This window comes from Aquarana catesbeiana, linkage group LG02, assembly GCF_042186555.1.
Source record: "Aquarana catesbeiana isolate 2022-GZ linkage group LG02, ASM4218655v1, whole genome shotgun sequence".
NCBI lineage: Eukaryota > Metazoa > Chordata > Amphibia > Anura > Ranidae > Aquarana > Aquarana catesbeiana.
In genome coordinates, this window is record NC_133325.1 from 548013890 (window position 1) to 548028846 (window position 14957).

Consider the following 14957-nt stretch of genomic DNA (forward strand, 5'->3'; position numbering starts at 1 on the left):
TATTGATCATTATTGTTACACTAGTAGTATATTGTTTACAGTATCATTATACATATCATATTCATTTTTAGTATTTATCTGGCGCTGCACTCTTATTTTTATTTTTATTATTTTGTGCCCTATATCGGGGTTATAGTGTTCAGCTGCAGGATGCAGGATATCTTTCACGGTGCCCCTTTTTTTATAATTTTTCAATTTTCACATTTAACACGCACCTAGCGCAATTCATTTTTTTTTCTTTGTTACAGGATTAGAATTGAAGCTGGCCTTGAGTACTATCAATGGCCAGATTTCGGCCTTATCGGTCTTTTCATCAACCACTTGCTTCCCTCTCTCTCTGGTTCGTAACTTTATTCAAGGGGTAACGCAGATTAATCCTCCAGTTTGGTCACCCCTGATCTCTTGGGACTTCATTTTAGTCCTGTCGGCTTAGAAGAAGCCTTTTTTCGGAGCCAGTACGAGATATTCCCTTGGTCCTTTTGACGGGGGAAACAAATTTTTCTTGGTTGCCATATCTTCTGCAAGAAGAGTATCAGTGTTGGCTGCTCATTCTTGTAAGGAGACTTACTGGTTGTTCATAAGGATGAGGCTGTATTGCGGCCTCATCCGGAATTCTTACCGAAGGTAGTATCGGGTTTTCATTTAAACCAGAATATTGTTCTGTCTTCATTTTTTATCCAGAACTTCACTTTGGTGGAAGAAAGGTCACTACATTTTCTTGATGTGGTGAGAGCGGTCAAGGTCTTTCGAAAGTGACCGCTCAGATTGGTAATCAAATGTTTTGTTTGTGTTGCCAGATGGTCCTAAAAGAGGACAGGCAGCATCGAAATCTACTATTTCTAAATGGATTTGTCAAGTGATTGTTCAAACTTATGGTTTTAAAAGGAAAATTCCTCCTTTTCATATTAAAGTGCACTGCACCAGGGCTGTTAGTGCTTCTTGGGCAGCGCATTACCAAGCCTCCATGGCTTAAATCTGCAAGGCCGCAACTTGGTCTTCAGTCCATACATTTACCATATTCTATCAAGTAGATGTAAAAGGCATGAGGACATCGCCTTTGGGCGCAGTGTACTGCAGGTTGAAGTATGAGACCTCTAGTCTCTTGGTGCCCTACTTTGTTGTGTCCCCCTCCCTTCAGTTGGCATTGCTATGGGACATCCCACATAGTAACTACTATGGCTCTGTGTCCCGTGATGTACGATAAGAAAATAGGATTTTTATAACGGCTTACCTGCAAAATCCTTTTCTTTGAAGTACATCACAGGACACAGAGGTCCCTCCCTTCTTGGTATACATGTGTATTGCTTTGCTACAAAACTGAGGTACTCCCACCAGTGGGAGCGGTTATATAGGGAGTGCACTTTTTAATTTAGGGCGTGCCAGTGTCCATCACCTGAAGGTGGCCTATAACCCACATAGTAACTACTATGGCTCTGTGTCTCGTGATGTACTTCAAAGAAAAACATTTTACAGGTAAGCTGTTATAAAAATCCTATTTTCACTGATTGCACTGCCTGTAATATGCTCTGTGAATGGAGGAGAAAATTCTGTGACCGATCAGACTTTCTCCCTTTCGCAAATCATGTTACAGGCAGTGTATTCAATGAAAGCAAATTCTCAGTGGAGAAGAGGGCAGGAGGGATTGTATCCCCTATTTGAATGCTCTTTAGTTCAGCTGAGCCCAGAGATCTGAAGTCGTTCGCTCCTGTAGTGCCAGGAGCTCAGCAGCAGGAAGAAGCAGGCAGCCCAGCAGTGAAGATTTATACAGAACCCAGCAGCCTGAACATTATCGGCCATACTTCATTACAGGTAAGTTATGTAACTAAAGCTGTAAAGAAAAACAGAAAATTGTATCAAATACTTACCGTAATTTTCCTTTCCTGACGCCAACCCATGGCAGTATTCTAATGATATAGCTCCACCCCTATATCCACCACAGGACCTGCCCGAATCTATAAAAGTTTCACTGAGAGCAACCTCCCCCATTCTCCGTAAAAATATCAAGATCAAAAAAGAGAGGGTTTGTATGCTGCCATGGATTGGCATCAGGAAAGGAAAATTACAGTAAGTATTTGATACAATTTTCCGCTTTCCTGGAGCCAACATACATATGATATATTTATCATATGTATGTTGCCATGTTGGTGTCAGGAAAATTGCTAGCTAAACAGGGAGGGCTAAAATGTATAATCAAACTTTATGGAGAATGAGGGAGGTTGCTCTCAGTCAAACTTTTATAGATTTGGACAGGTCCTGTGGATGGATATAGGGGCGAAGCTATATCATATGTATGCTGCCATGGATTGGCTTTAGGAAAACATGTTTACCTAAACTTCAGCTTCAAACAATATCAGTATACTGTTTAACTTACCATTATCCATGGTCACTATCAGTAAGATTTCAGTCAGTATGGTGTCATTAGCTAAGCACTGGTAGATACCACTATCCCAGAGTTCCACCTGTTGGAATTGAACTGTCAGTCTCTTCTTCTGTTCATCATTGATGACTATAACTCTTGATTTATAATCTGTGCCTTTGTTTCCAGTTGAATGGGCCACCCATGAAGATCTCTTTTCATTAATCTTTTTATACCAGAATTTGGAATTCTTGATGTTCGATGCATATTCACAATGTAATTCTGTCAGTTCATGAAGTTTAAATCTGGCAACACGAATGTTGGGTGGCAAACCTGTACACACAAGCAGTCATATAAAATGTAACTATTAGTGCACACATAACACAAATACATCAATATACTTGTTTCACACTTATTTTGAATGGCAAAACATTAAGATGTCCACCCTAGATATCTTTACATAGACACAACCGCCAGCTTGTTTACACCTGAAGCAGTCTTTCAATCTGCAGTGGATCTATTTTCAAATAGTGGTACAGGTGTAGCTAAAAAGCCTTCAGGGGGCAATACTGGGCCTCCTCAATGCCTGTTTTTTTGACGGCTGAATGGGGTCTTTGAATGGGAATACCACAGTGCAAACAATATAACAAGTATAGGCGCAAAACAAGTCAGACATCATAAACATTCTGATACAAATCTGCTAAAATAAAAAAATAAAAAATAGAAAAAGGGAGGTAATAATAGATAATAATAGATACAAATAGAGTCTGGTAAGTCCATAAAATAAATATTGTCTGAAAGAGTCTATTTAGGAATGGTGACAAAGGAAATAAAGCATCCAAAGAATGCAAACAGGGCTGCCATCATGATAGGGTAGAAACCACTTCCTCAGCTGCAACAAAACACAAGTAGAGAGGCACCTCTGGGTGCAGTATTTTAGAAATAACGCTTTTAATAATAGATGTAGATCAACTCACATTTTGTAGGAATAAACAGGCATGGTATTAATAATACAATGACGCATCCCCAAGTCCTAAGCAGTGTGGATTCCTTGCTGACAACTGTGAGATCTTCCGGCAGATGGAGGATGCAGGCTCTGGAGAGCGTCCTCAGAGCGAGGCACAGGACAGCTTGCTGCAGACGGATGACATCATCAAAGCTGGATGCGTTTTGAGAGCGTGCGCACTTGGCGATGTAAGCAAGTCGCGCTCCTTTGTCAACAGATTCAAATAGAAATACCATGACTAGACATTATAGAGGGCTGACATGGGAACGTGGGCGGGGTCATGTAACAAGCAAGCTATAAGGGGCGTGTATATAAAACAAACAACACAATATAAAGCTAAAAACTAAGCGATTATAAAAAAACAGGGCAATTAAAAAAACAATCAATCATATAAGCGGTTCTGGACAAAGGTCATATGTAATATAATGTTACCATTGGAATGGCATAAAAAAAAAGATCATATGTAATATAATGTTACCATTGGAATGGCATAAACAAAAAATAAAATAAAATAAACACATGGCAGAGGTGACGTGAAAAAAAAAAACACATGGCAGAGGTGACGTAAAAAAATAAAAAAATAAAGGATAAAATCTAAAAAATAATCATATTTAAGAACAATGAGACTAGATGTAGTAAATACTATTAAAAACAACCAATAGAAGCTAGAGATAATGCCAAAAAGGTAAAAGCTAATACAAAGGAATATAGTAAGTTATTTTATATTTTTATAAAATGGTAGAGAAAATTGAGTACTGTCCGTGATACTTTTTTATTTGCACTAACATACAATTTTTCAGGACAAGCTTTCAGGGTATGTTCCCTTCTTCAAGGTCCAAGCAGTACTCATACGGCTACAATCAAATCAAGTATAAAATGGTAGAAATTTCGATTCCTTCGTTAATTCCGCCAGGTGAGAGAACGTCTAAATTATAAATCCAGAACGTTTCTCTCGCACACAGTTTTTTAAAACGTTCTGCTGCTGGGAGAGAGTTAGAGATTTGCTCAATCACCCAGACCTGCAGGCAAACGGTAGACTGTTGATGAGCTTGAAAAAAGTGTCTAGGGACACTATGCGGGTCAGTACCACTTTCAATCGCTCTCCTCTGTTCTCCGAAACTAACCCTGAGGGCTTGAATAGTCCGACCTACGTAAACTAGGCCGCATGGACAGCTGAACCCATAAACAACTAAATCTGAAGAGCAACTGTAAAAGTCCTTTAATTCATACGTTTTCCCTTTTGTGGTAAAGGACTTTTGACCATGCTGAACGTATTTGCACGTTTTGCATAAGGGCTTACGGCACTGAAACATCCCGACCAATGTGATAAGAACGGGCTTTTCAGAGGGGTTGCATCTAGATTTAATTTTATTATGAGCTATTTTTGTTTTCAGATTAGGCGCCCTACGGTATGTAACCCTCGGTCTCTCTGGAATGAACGGTTTCAATAATGGATCCTGCAATAGGATGCTCCAATGTCTGTTCAAAATGTTTTCCATTTTTTTGAAGTTACAATGAAAGGTAGTGATAAACTGTGCAGTATAATTGTCTGGTTCACGGGACACTTTTTCCTTTTAGATAGTATTGGAAGGCTTGATCAACGTGAGCTTCAGGATAATCTTTATCTTTAAACTTCTTTTTCAGTAACAAACTCTGATCAACATAGTCGCTCTCTCTCGTACAGTTCTGTCGCAACCAACAGAACTGACCCTTCGGAATATCGTTGATCCACTTAGGAAAATGACAACTGTTGTAATGCAGGTAAGAATTACCTGCAGTAGGTTTTATATAGTTTTTTGAGACTATGGTGGAGGTGACCTCATCGTGACCTAATTTAAGGTCAAGAAACGGTAGCGTATTGGGATTGGTGACAAACGTGAAAGACAGCCCGTATTGATTCTTATTACAGTATTCCCCAAAAAGGTCAATCGCATCGACAGAACCATCCCAGATTATGATTATATCGTCGATACCACAGTGCAACTGCAAGGCTATCAATTGGTTTGCAGTTATGGCTCGGCCCCATTAAATTGAATGGGTTTCATGAGGCGGAGATACTGCCTGCTAAATGTGTCAGAATGTATACTTTTTGCCCCAGCTAGTGTACAACTCTATACTTCACTGCATTCTTTTACTGTCCCCTAACCGCAAGTGTAATGATGCCTTCATTTTTTTTCTCCCTTCGCCTTTCAGGACAACACCTTGGAGAGAGTGCAGCTCCACCCCTTCACAGGAAAAACACTGCTGTGACAATTAGGTTAAATACAGTATTTGTAAAGGCTGCGCTTAGGACTATGATTAGGTATGCCGCCCCCCTAAGTGGAGCTCCTATAGGGGATCTCCAAACAGTTGCAGACAGAGATAGATATGGGGTAATGGCACTCCCTAAAAGGTTATTGGGCGTGAGCAGATGTGTTAAGGGGGGGGGGGGGGAGAAGAAGAAGGGGAGCCACCGTGCTAACCCAACCATGGGGATACCCCACCTTGATACCAATTGTGTGTGTAAATATAATTATATACTACTAAACCCCCCTCCAATAATGATTGCCAATGGTACAGGTACCTGCGTGTAAATAAGTGCAGAATGTGTATAGTGTAAATAATAAGATCCCACCTTAAACTCTGTATTGGAGTGTGCTATAGGTATTATACACATATAATGTGCCATAAAGTACCTCCCACTGGTGTTAGATAAACAATTTGAAAAAAGAACAAAAAACAGCAAAAACCAAATTACATGTAGTGATTCTCTTGGTGATTAGCTAATGGTATACCCTCATAAACTAAAGGTGGACCACAAGCTACAATCAAATTAGGAATAACCCACAGGTGTATATATATATCAACATTTAAAACTGGCTATAATCAGCCGTGTGATAGACCAGAATCTACGGCCACATCAACAAGTCCGTATGCATTATAGGCAAACAAAAAATCATATAGTGTTCATAAATCAGTCCATAAATTGTGCATAGGTTTCCTTCAAAAATGTGAAAAAAGGTGTTATTTTGCAAAGAGGTGACTTGAGTGCTCTCAGTATCCTTGGTGACTTTGTACTCCCCCTCAAGGGTCCCCACTCACCAGATCCAGTCACCCCAAAGGGGCAATGCGCATGTAGGTATAGCCTCTGTAATCTCCTCACCAACGTGGTTGGTACCGCTCCAAGGATGGTCCTCAGTTTTCATAAAGGTAGTTGTAGCTTGGTCATGATAAGTCCCTCATGCAGGAAAAACGAATGGTAGGCTCCCATAGTGTAGTATGTTAAGTTTATTAAAAAATATTTAAAGACGTATGAAACTTCTAGTAAAAACAAATTAACAAATCCAGCAGCAAGATATATGTTGTATGCACTCAAATCCTGAGTGTAGCTGGATGGAATAAGCTACACCCAGAGATCGAGCATGTAAAACAGCCGGCAGTCTAAACCGCTAGATGGAGACAGCGCCGAGTGTCTGCGCTCCACCTGCGTTCCACCGGCCCGTGTTGCGGAAGTGACGTAGTGTGCGTGGCGCTGTCGTACGCGTTTCGTCATAGACATCCTCAGCGTCAGTGTGCTGCTGGGGAACTAGTGAAGGGACTGCGCTCTCTCTCCAAGGTAGAGGGGTTGGCAGTACCTTCAGGTTTGTCTTTCTTTCTGTTGCGAAACCAGCCCAGCACCCCCCTTTGAGAGGGGGGTTGCTCCGGTGTCCTCTTCCCCCTCTCCTAATGGTAAGATGGAAGGATCCCACTCCAGGCACTTGGAGGCTGTGGGTGTGCTTGGGTGTGCATGCAGAGAGGGAGCCTGAAGCTGAAGCTCTCGGCATGTCGGCTCTGAGTCCTGGACGACAGGTGACATCACTTCCAGGAGGATGGGACTTCTGGCGGGGTGTAGCGGCGAGTAGATCTGGCCGCTGGAATGCAGGGGGAAGGGGCAGTTCTTCTGGCTGGGACTTCCTTCCGGCCCTCAAGTGCGGGGACGCCGGAAGGATTATTGCCTTAAAAAGGCAGCCGCTGCGCTTGGCGATGGAGGAGACGGAGCTGTCAGCAGGGATGGCAGATGCAGGTGCCCAAAACTCCAGCCAGGCTCAGGTAGGAGAGGTACAGAGATGCCGCTTTTCTTACACTCTGGGTGTGTTTTTGTCTGATGGTCCTTTCCCTGGGGATGCCTTTTTTACAGTTCAGCAGGAAATGGTGGCCTTATTGGTATATGTAATGGTGGGGGTTGCTCTCTCTGTCTTTTTCTCTGTCCCTCTTCAGGGTGTTTGTGGCAGCGGCAAGTGTCAGGGTCCTTCCCTAAAAATAAAAGAGGTGTTCTTGTTTGTGTCTTCCAAGTCAGAGAGAGCTTCTTCAGGGGGGAAGTGCCCCTCCTGTAAAAACCCACTAATGGACTCCTGACCCAAACCACTCTGCAGGTTTTGCATTGCAGGACTTGTAAGGAGGAGTCCACGCAAGAGTGTAACGAACTCTTCTCCTCAGTAAGGAAGGAACTGGCAGAGACTTTGGGGACAGTTCGCTCCCTTTTGAAGAAGCAGGGCCAGGGGGTCTGGCCAGTGCCAGAGCTCCCATTCCAATCTTCTGCCCTCTACTTCAAAACTGGTGGAAAGTGAGTCAGAGGAGGAGAGAGAGTATTCCCCCTCAACATTGGATTCAGATGAGGAGGATGGGGAGGAGGAGATAAGGGCCTTCCGTTACAAACTGACTTTGACTTTGGAGGAAGTGGATGACCTATTAAAAGTGGTTTATACCACCCTTGACATACAAAAGGAAAAAACGCAATTATCATTTCACGATAAGAGATGTACCAGGGGCTAGAGGAGACCAAACATAGGATGTTCCTGGTCCATAAGGTACTACTGACTAAGACAGTAAGAGTAGAACTGGAAACGGGCCAGTTTTTCTCCAAGTCTCTAAAAGGAGATTTCCTTTACAAGAAGATGAGGCTTTCGTTCACAGACCCCCATCCTGAAGAAGGCATGGGACTTGTCCTTGTCCAATCGGAAGCCAGCAATGGCGTCTACCATAGTAGCTATAAACTTCGAATGCTGGGTAGAGCAGGTTAAGGAACATGTGGTAGCAATCACCTCTAGCAAGGATTTACTAGAATTCTTCCCTACACTCCTGAAGGCGGTTAAGTACATGGCTGACACTTCAGCAGAGTCCATTAGGATGTAGGATGTTTGCGAGGTCTTCAGCCCTTATTAATTCGTCCAGCCGGGCCCTATGACTCAAGACCTGGTCATTGGACTTGGCTTCAAAAGTGAAACTTTGCGGAATCCTCTTTACAGCGGATTTACTATTTGGGCCCGGAACTAAAAACTGTTTTGGACAGAACGGTGGACAAGAAGATGGCCTTTCCGCCTAAGAAGAAGGGAGTACCACCAAGGAAAAAATTTTGTCCTTTTCAGCAGCCCCAAAAAGAGGGAGAGCAGGGTCAGAAGAGATCCTGGAATCCCCAGAGGGGGTGAGGTAGAGGGGGAGTGCTCTTCAAGCCCCCAGAACAGGTTGCAAAAAAGCAATGATGATCACCTTCCGGTGGGCGGAAGGCTACAGACTTTCTTTCCTGTATGGAAGATAGCAACAAGTCCTTTTGTGTTGAACATCATCAGGCAAGGTTACGGTCTAGAGTTCTCTCAGACTCCCTCAATTTGTTTTTATATAGCAGATCTCCCAAGGGATCAAGAAAAAGCCCTGGCCATGACATCCCTTCTGAGGAAACTGATACAACAGGGAGTTATCATCCAGGTTTCAAGGGAGTAGGAGCAGGAGGGGGAGGGTTTATATACCCTCATATTTTTGGTCAAGAAACAGTCTGGAAAATTGCCCCTGATCTAGAGCTGCATGATTAATTGTTAAAAGATCGTGATCTTGATTCAACCCCCCACTTGATCTTAATCCAGCATTTCCATGATTCGTGTAACAAGTGCAGAGCAGTTCCCCTGCTCACAGCTGTCAAAAAAAAAAGCAGCTGGCAATGTTTGCTCAACCAGGGGCGGACTGACCATTCGGGCACTCGGGCACTGCCCGAGGGCCCCATGCCACTAAGGGGCCCCATCAGGTTTGCCAGCCTCAATAAAACCAGGGACAGTATGTAAAAATCTGTGTTTTTTTTAAAAAATCCCAAGATTATAGCTGCCCCGCCTCTCCAGTACCTTTTCAGTGTGTGTATGTGTATTATGTGTGTGTATATTGTGTGTCTGTGTGTGTATACTGTATGTGTGTCTGTGTATACTGTGTGACCCCATAATCTATTGCCTGGGGGCCCCATAATCTCCTATTGCCCGGGGGCCCCATAATCTTCTCCTATTGCCCGGGGGGCCCATAATCTCCTATTGCCCGGGGGCCCCATGAGTTGTCAGTCCGCCCCTGTGCTCAACTCAACAACATTGCTTAGCTCAGCCCTGAAAGAGGGATAAAGAAACATTGTATCTTTCTGTTCATTTGCGGATCAAAGGGATGAACTTCAGTCTGCAAGGCCCCTTTCACACTGCCGCGACTTAAGTCACACGATTTTGCTGCAATTTCAGGCCTGTGTAAACTTGACGTCTATGGACCTCAACTTGCATGAAAGTCGGACCAAAGTAGTACAGGGACTACTATGAAGTCAGCATGACTTGAAGTCACACATATATGAATGGTTATCATTGGAAATCATGGGGAATGACTTGTCATGTGACTTCGCAATCCCAAGTCACAGGAAAAGTCACACAAGTGTGAAAGGGGCCTAAATGAAGTCAGTTTAACCTCAGTTTTACTGAGGCAGAATGGCACGGCTGTGCGAAACAACGTTGCCTTACGTCGCTTCCCCTTTTGGCCACTAGGGGGGCGCACTTGTGCCAGGAGCCAATGCGAATGCCCGGCAGGCGCAATGACCACCGGGCTTTCGCGATCGCTTGTGACAGAGCGACAACCGGGATCTGTGTGTGTAAACACACAGATCCCGGATCTCTCAGGGGAGTAGAGGCAGATCGTGTGTTCATACTATGTATGAACACCGATCTCTCTCTCCTCCTAGACAGTCCCATCCCCCCTACAGTTAGAACACACCTAGGGAACACAGATAACCCCTTGATCACCCCCTAGTGTTAACTCCTTCCCTGCCAGTGACATTTATACAGTAATCAGTGTATTTTTATAGCACTGATCGCTGTATAATTGTCAATGGTGTAAAAAATGTCCGATCTGTCTGCTGTAATATCGCAGTCCCAATAAAAATCGCAGTTTGCCGCCATTACTAGTCCCAAAAAATAATAATAATAAAAATGCCATAAATCTAACCCCTATTTTGTAGACGCTATAACTTTTGTGCAAACCAATCAATATACGCTTATTGTGATTTTTTGTTTTACCAAAAATATGTAGAAGAATACATATCGGCCTAAACTGAGGAAAAAATTAGTTTTTTTGATAAAAAATGTGGGATATTTATTAGAGCAAAAAGTAAAAGATATTGGGGTTTTTATTTTTTGCGCTATAAACAAAAGAAGAGCGACAATTTTGAAAAAAAACATCTGTAGATCCGAGGGGGACTTGCAAGGAAAATTTAGCATTTTAGCTTGCACATGATTGGATGATAAAATCAGCAGAGCTCATTTCAGATCTACCCCTTAGATTTAAAGTGACTGCACTTCCAAGTGCACTTGTAGTGCAAAGTGGATTTGCCTTTTGTAAATAACCCCCATTGTGGTTTTTTTTTTCAAAATTGTCGCTCTTCTTTTGTTTATAGCGCAAAAAAAAAATTAAAACCGCAGAGGAGATCAAATACCACCAAAACAAAGCTCTATTTGTGGGAAAAAAAGGAAGTAAATTTTGTTTGGGTACAGCGTTGCACGACCGCACAATTGTCAGTTAAAGTGACGCAGTGCCGTATCGCAAAAAATGGCATGGTCATTAAGCAGCCAAATCTTCCAGGGCTGAAGTGGTTAAAGCAACCTTTTCAAGTTTAAAATAAATTTAAAAATGTTTTCTTTTGGTTTTTATCAATTTGTTCTTCTGTTTAACCCCTTACTAACCCCTAATTTACTCTAATCAGCCTTATTAACTCCTTATTCTCCTTCTCCATTTAATTATTTTTCTGACTTTTTTTTTTTTTTCTTCTATTTTATAAACTATTAATAATTAAAACTTTTTGTTTGCTTTGTTCATTAATATTTTTACACCTTTAACATATATTTACTTGTTTCACATTTAAAAAAAGCGCAAAATTAAAGTGGATGTAAACCCTCACATATACCAAGTGAAATAAACAGCCTCAGATGATACACAGAGATGAAACAAATCTCCCTACATAAGTTTTACATGTATATCTGCTGTCTTCAGCTTTATATACTGTTTAGAAAGTGTTAGATTTTTCACTTCCTCATTCAGCAGTAGCAGTGTAGTGTTGGATTACGCTGGGAGACAGCTGATTGGAGGAAAAGCACCCCCCCTCGCCTCCACATAAGCAGAGACTTTCAGAGCTGCCCTGTGAGTAGAGCAGCTTTCTGCTAATCTAATTTTAACACCCTCCCCGACACAAAATTCAGCCTGGTTTTATCACGTGTCGGAGAACTTGTCAGAAGTTATCATGCTTATAATAGAAGAACGGAGCAGGAGAAAGCCATAGGACTAATGCCCGTTACACACAATCAGAAAATCAAACGAAAATTACCGCCTTCAAAGTGATCGTACGAACATTGGATCGTTAGTACAGAGCTTTCGAGAGCCGATCAGGACATTTCCTACGATATTATTTGATCGGACATTTTTTTCGTACGATTTTCGTTTAATCAGTACAGCTATCGTTCAAAGTTATTAGTGCTTTGAAGAGAGATAAGAAAACACTGCAGATATATGTGCCCAGCTCAAATTTCATGAATGGGATTTAGATCTACGTTAGCAAAAAAAAAAAATGTAATTTGTAAAATAACTTTTTAATGCTTTATACCATTGCTGACAGCTGAATTGTAAACAAAAAAGTTGCGGTAGGTATCGGTAATTGGTATCAGCGACTACTAAAAAAAAAGACCCTAATATAACTTAATGGTAATTTTTTTAATTTCTTTACACAATACATTATTTTTCTGGTACAATGTTTTTATTGGAAAAAAAAAAAGGGAAAAACCCCAGATTACGAACTCCCACGCAGGGGATATGTACAAAAACCATAAGAAAGAGGTTTACATAAAAGTACATAATGAAACATATTTTAAGAGTGTATTTTATCAACTGACATTGACCTACCAGCCAGGGCCGGAGGTCAGTGCGCTATGTCCAAGCCATGGGGCCCAGGGGCTGAGGCAGACAAGGGTCAGCGGAGTTGTCCGCAAAACAGGGAAGAGGGTGACAAACAAACACGAGAAGAGAGAAAGAAAAAAAAAAAGGAAAGGGGAAAAGGGGAAAGAACACATATACCACAATGGGGGGGGGGGGGGGCAGAGGGAGGTAAGTGTAGAGCAGAGCGGCGGGCGAGAGGCCCAGGAAGAGAGGAAATGGGAGGGGGGGAAGGGGTCCCCCAGGCTGGGGGTTAGTTCAAATTGAATTTACAGACCTAGACTAGTCGGATTTAGGTTGGGGAGTGTGTAGGACCACCACAGGGCTCATACCTTAAGAAATTTTGCATGGGAGTCGTGGAGGACGCTGTACATTTTCTCGTGGCTCATGAGAGTCCTCAAAGAGTCCTCAAAGAATTCTTCACCTCTGCAAATTTATTTATTTTTTATTTATTTCAGGTACTTATATAGCGCCGTCAATTTACGCAGCGCTTTACATATACATTATACATTCACATCAGTCCCTACCCACAAGGAGCTTACAATCTAAGGTCCCTAACTCACATTCATACATACTAGGGCCAATTTAGACAGGATCCAATTAACCTACCAGCATGTCTTTGGAGTGTGGGAGGAAACCGGAGTACCCGGAGGAAACCCACGCAGACACAGGGAGAACATGCAAACTCCAGGCAGGTAGTGTCGTGGTCTGGATTCGAACCAGCGACCCTTCTTACTGCTAGGCGAGAGTGCTACCCACTACACCACTGTGCCGCCCCATAATGAGACAGAGGGTTTTTTCCAAGCCCTCGCTATTGTTCGTTTGGCAGCAATAAATAAGTATGTAGCTAGTTTCTGTTGATGAGAGAAAAGGCCCGAGAGCAGGCAATGGAGTAATGCAAATTTGGGGTCTTTGCGGAAGGGAGCATGAAATAGGGAGGAGAGTAGACCAAAGACCCTTGACCAGAAGCCTACAAGATGAGGGCAAGACCACCATGTGTGCAGTTCATCTCCTCTTTGACCACAACCTCGAAAGCATCTGTCATTGCATGATGGGTTTGATTTGGCGATGCGGGCTGGGACCCAGTACCAGCACAGGAGGACCTTATAGACTGCCTCCAACGTGGCAGTGTTAAAGGAGCATTTTGCTATGCTGGACCAGGCTTTACTCCAGTCTGCTAGATCTATGGGGGATAGGTCGCGTTCCCATTTAAGCACATAGGAAAGGGTAGTGGAAGTGTTGCCAGCAGTTAGTAAGGAGTATATCATGGAAATGGTGCCGCGAGCACCTGGGCATTGTTGGCAGGAGCGCTCAAAGGCAGTCATTTGATACGGGAAGGAGCCTAGGTGCCGGAGGGAAGTTATCCAGTGTCGCAGTTGGATGTAGCGGAAGAGTTTAGCAGGTGGAGCTTCATGGGTCTCTTGAAACGAGGACCACGTGGGGAAGGCGCGGGTATGAAGAAAGTGACGAACCAGGGAAAACCCATGGGCAGGCCACCGTGAAAAAATGTGGGGTTGTTCTAGGCCAGGTGGGAACATAGGGTTATTCAAGAGGGGAAGCAGCGGTAAGAATGGGGACATAAGTTTGCCCGAGTATCGTATCGAGTCCCATAATTTCAGACTGTGTGTCATGAGGGGGCTAGCAGAAGGCGGTCGCATTTTAGGGGGTAGCCATAATAAGGCCGAGATAGGGACAGGCGCGCAATTGGGTACCTCCAGGAGAACCCATAGGGGGATATCAGAAGTTGCGTGGAGCATGGAGAGTTGGGAAATTTGGGCTGCTTGGTAGTACTTTGCAACGTCTGGAACGCCCAGCCCACCCCGTAACCTATGAGCATAGAGAGTAGAGCAGGAAACTCTGGGATGTTTATGTGCCCAGATAAAGGAGAGAAGTCTGTTCTGAAGTAGCCGCAGATAGAAGGCAGGGAACCGGATAGGAAGGGTTCGAAATAAGTAAAGAATCTTTGGGAGAATGGTCATCTTGACCGCATGGATACGACCGATCCAGGATAAAGTGGGGAATCGCCAAGAAGTCATGAGGGCCGTGATTGTGCGCAAGAGTGGGTAGTAGTTGGTGGAGAAAAGGGAGGCGTAAGAGGGGGTCAACTTGGCGCCCAAGTAATCCAGGGAGGAGCTTGCCCATCGGTAAGGGAAGGAAGATTGGAGATGTAAGACTAGGGGGCCTGGGAGAGTAACGTTCAAGGCGGTAGTTTTTTGTGGGTTGATACGGAGGCCGGAGATAGTTGAAAAGCGGGTTAGAAGGGCCTGGAGATTTGGTAGGGTGACGATGGGGTTGGTGAGGGTCAGGAGGGCATCGTCAGCGAACATATTCAGTTTCTAGTTGTCACCTGCATAAGGGATGCCCGTG

The 14957-nt window shown here is 43.3% G+C and overlaps 1 protein-coding gene across 2 annotated transcripts in view; it reads right to left on the bottom strand.

The window, feature by feature from the left end:
• Window positions 1-14957, bottom strand: part of LOC141128557 (uncharacterized) — a 157811-nt gene that overhangs the window by 100097 nt on the left and 42757 nt on the right. For both annotated transcript variants that reach the window (XM_073615914.1, XM_073615913.1), the window contains exon 3: window positions 2372-2689. In XM_073615914.1, the coding sequence (XP_073472015.1) occupies window positions 2372-2689 (318 nt within the window). The remainder of the gene's footprint in view (window positions 1-2371; window positions 2690-14957) is intronic.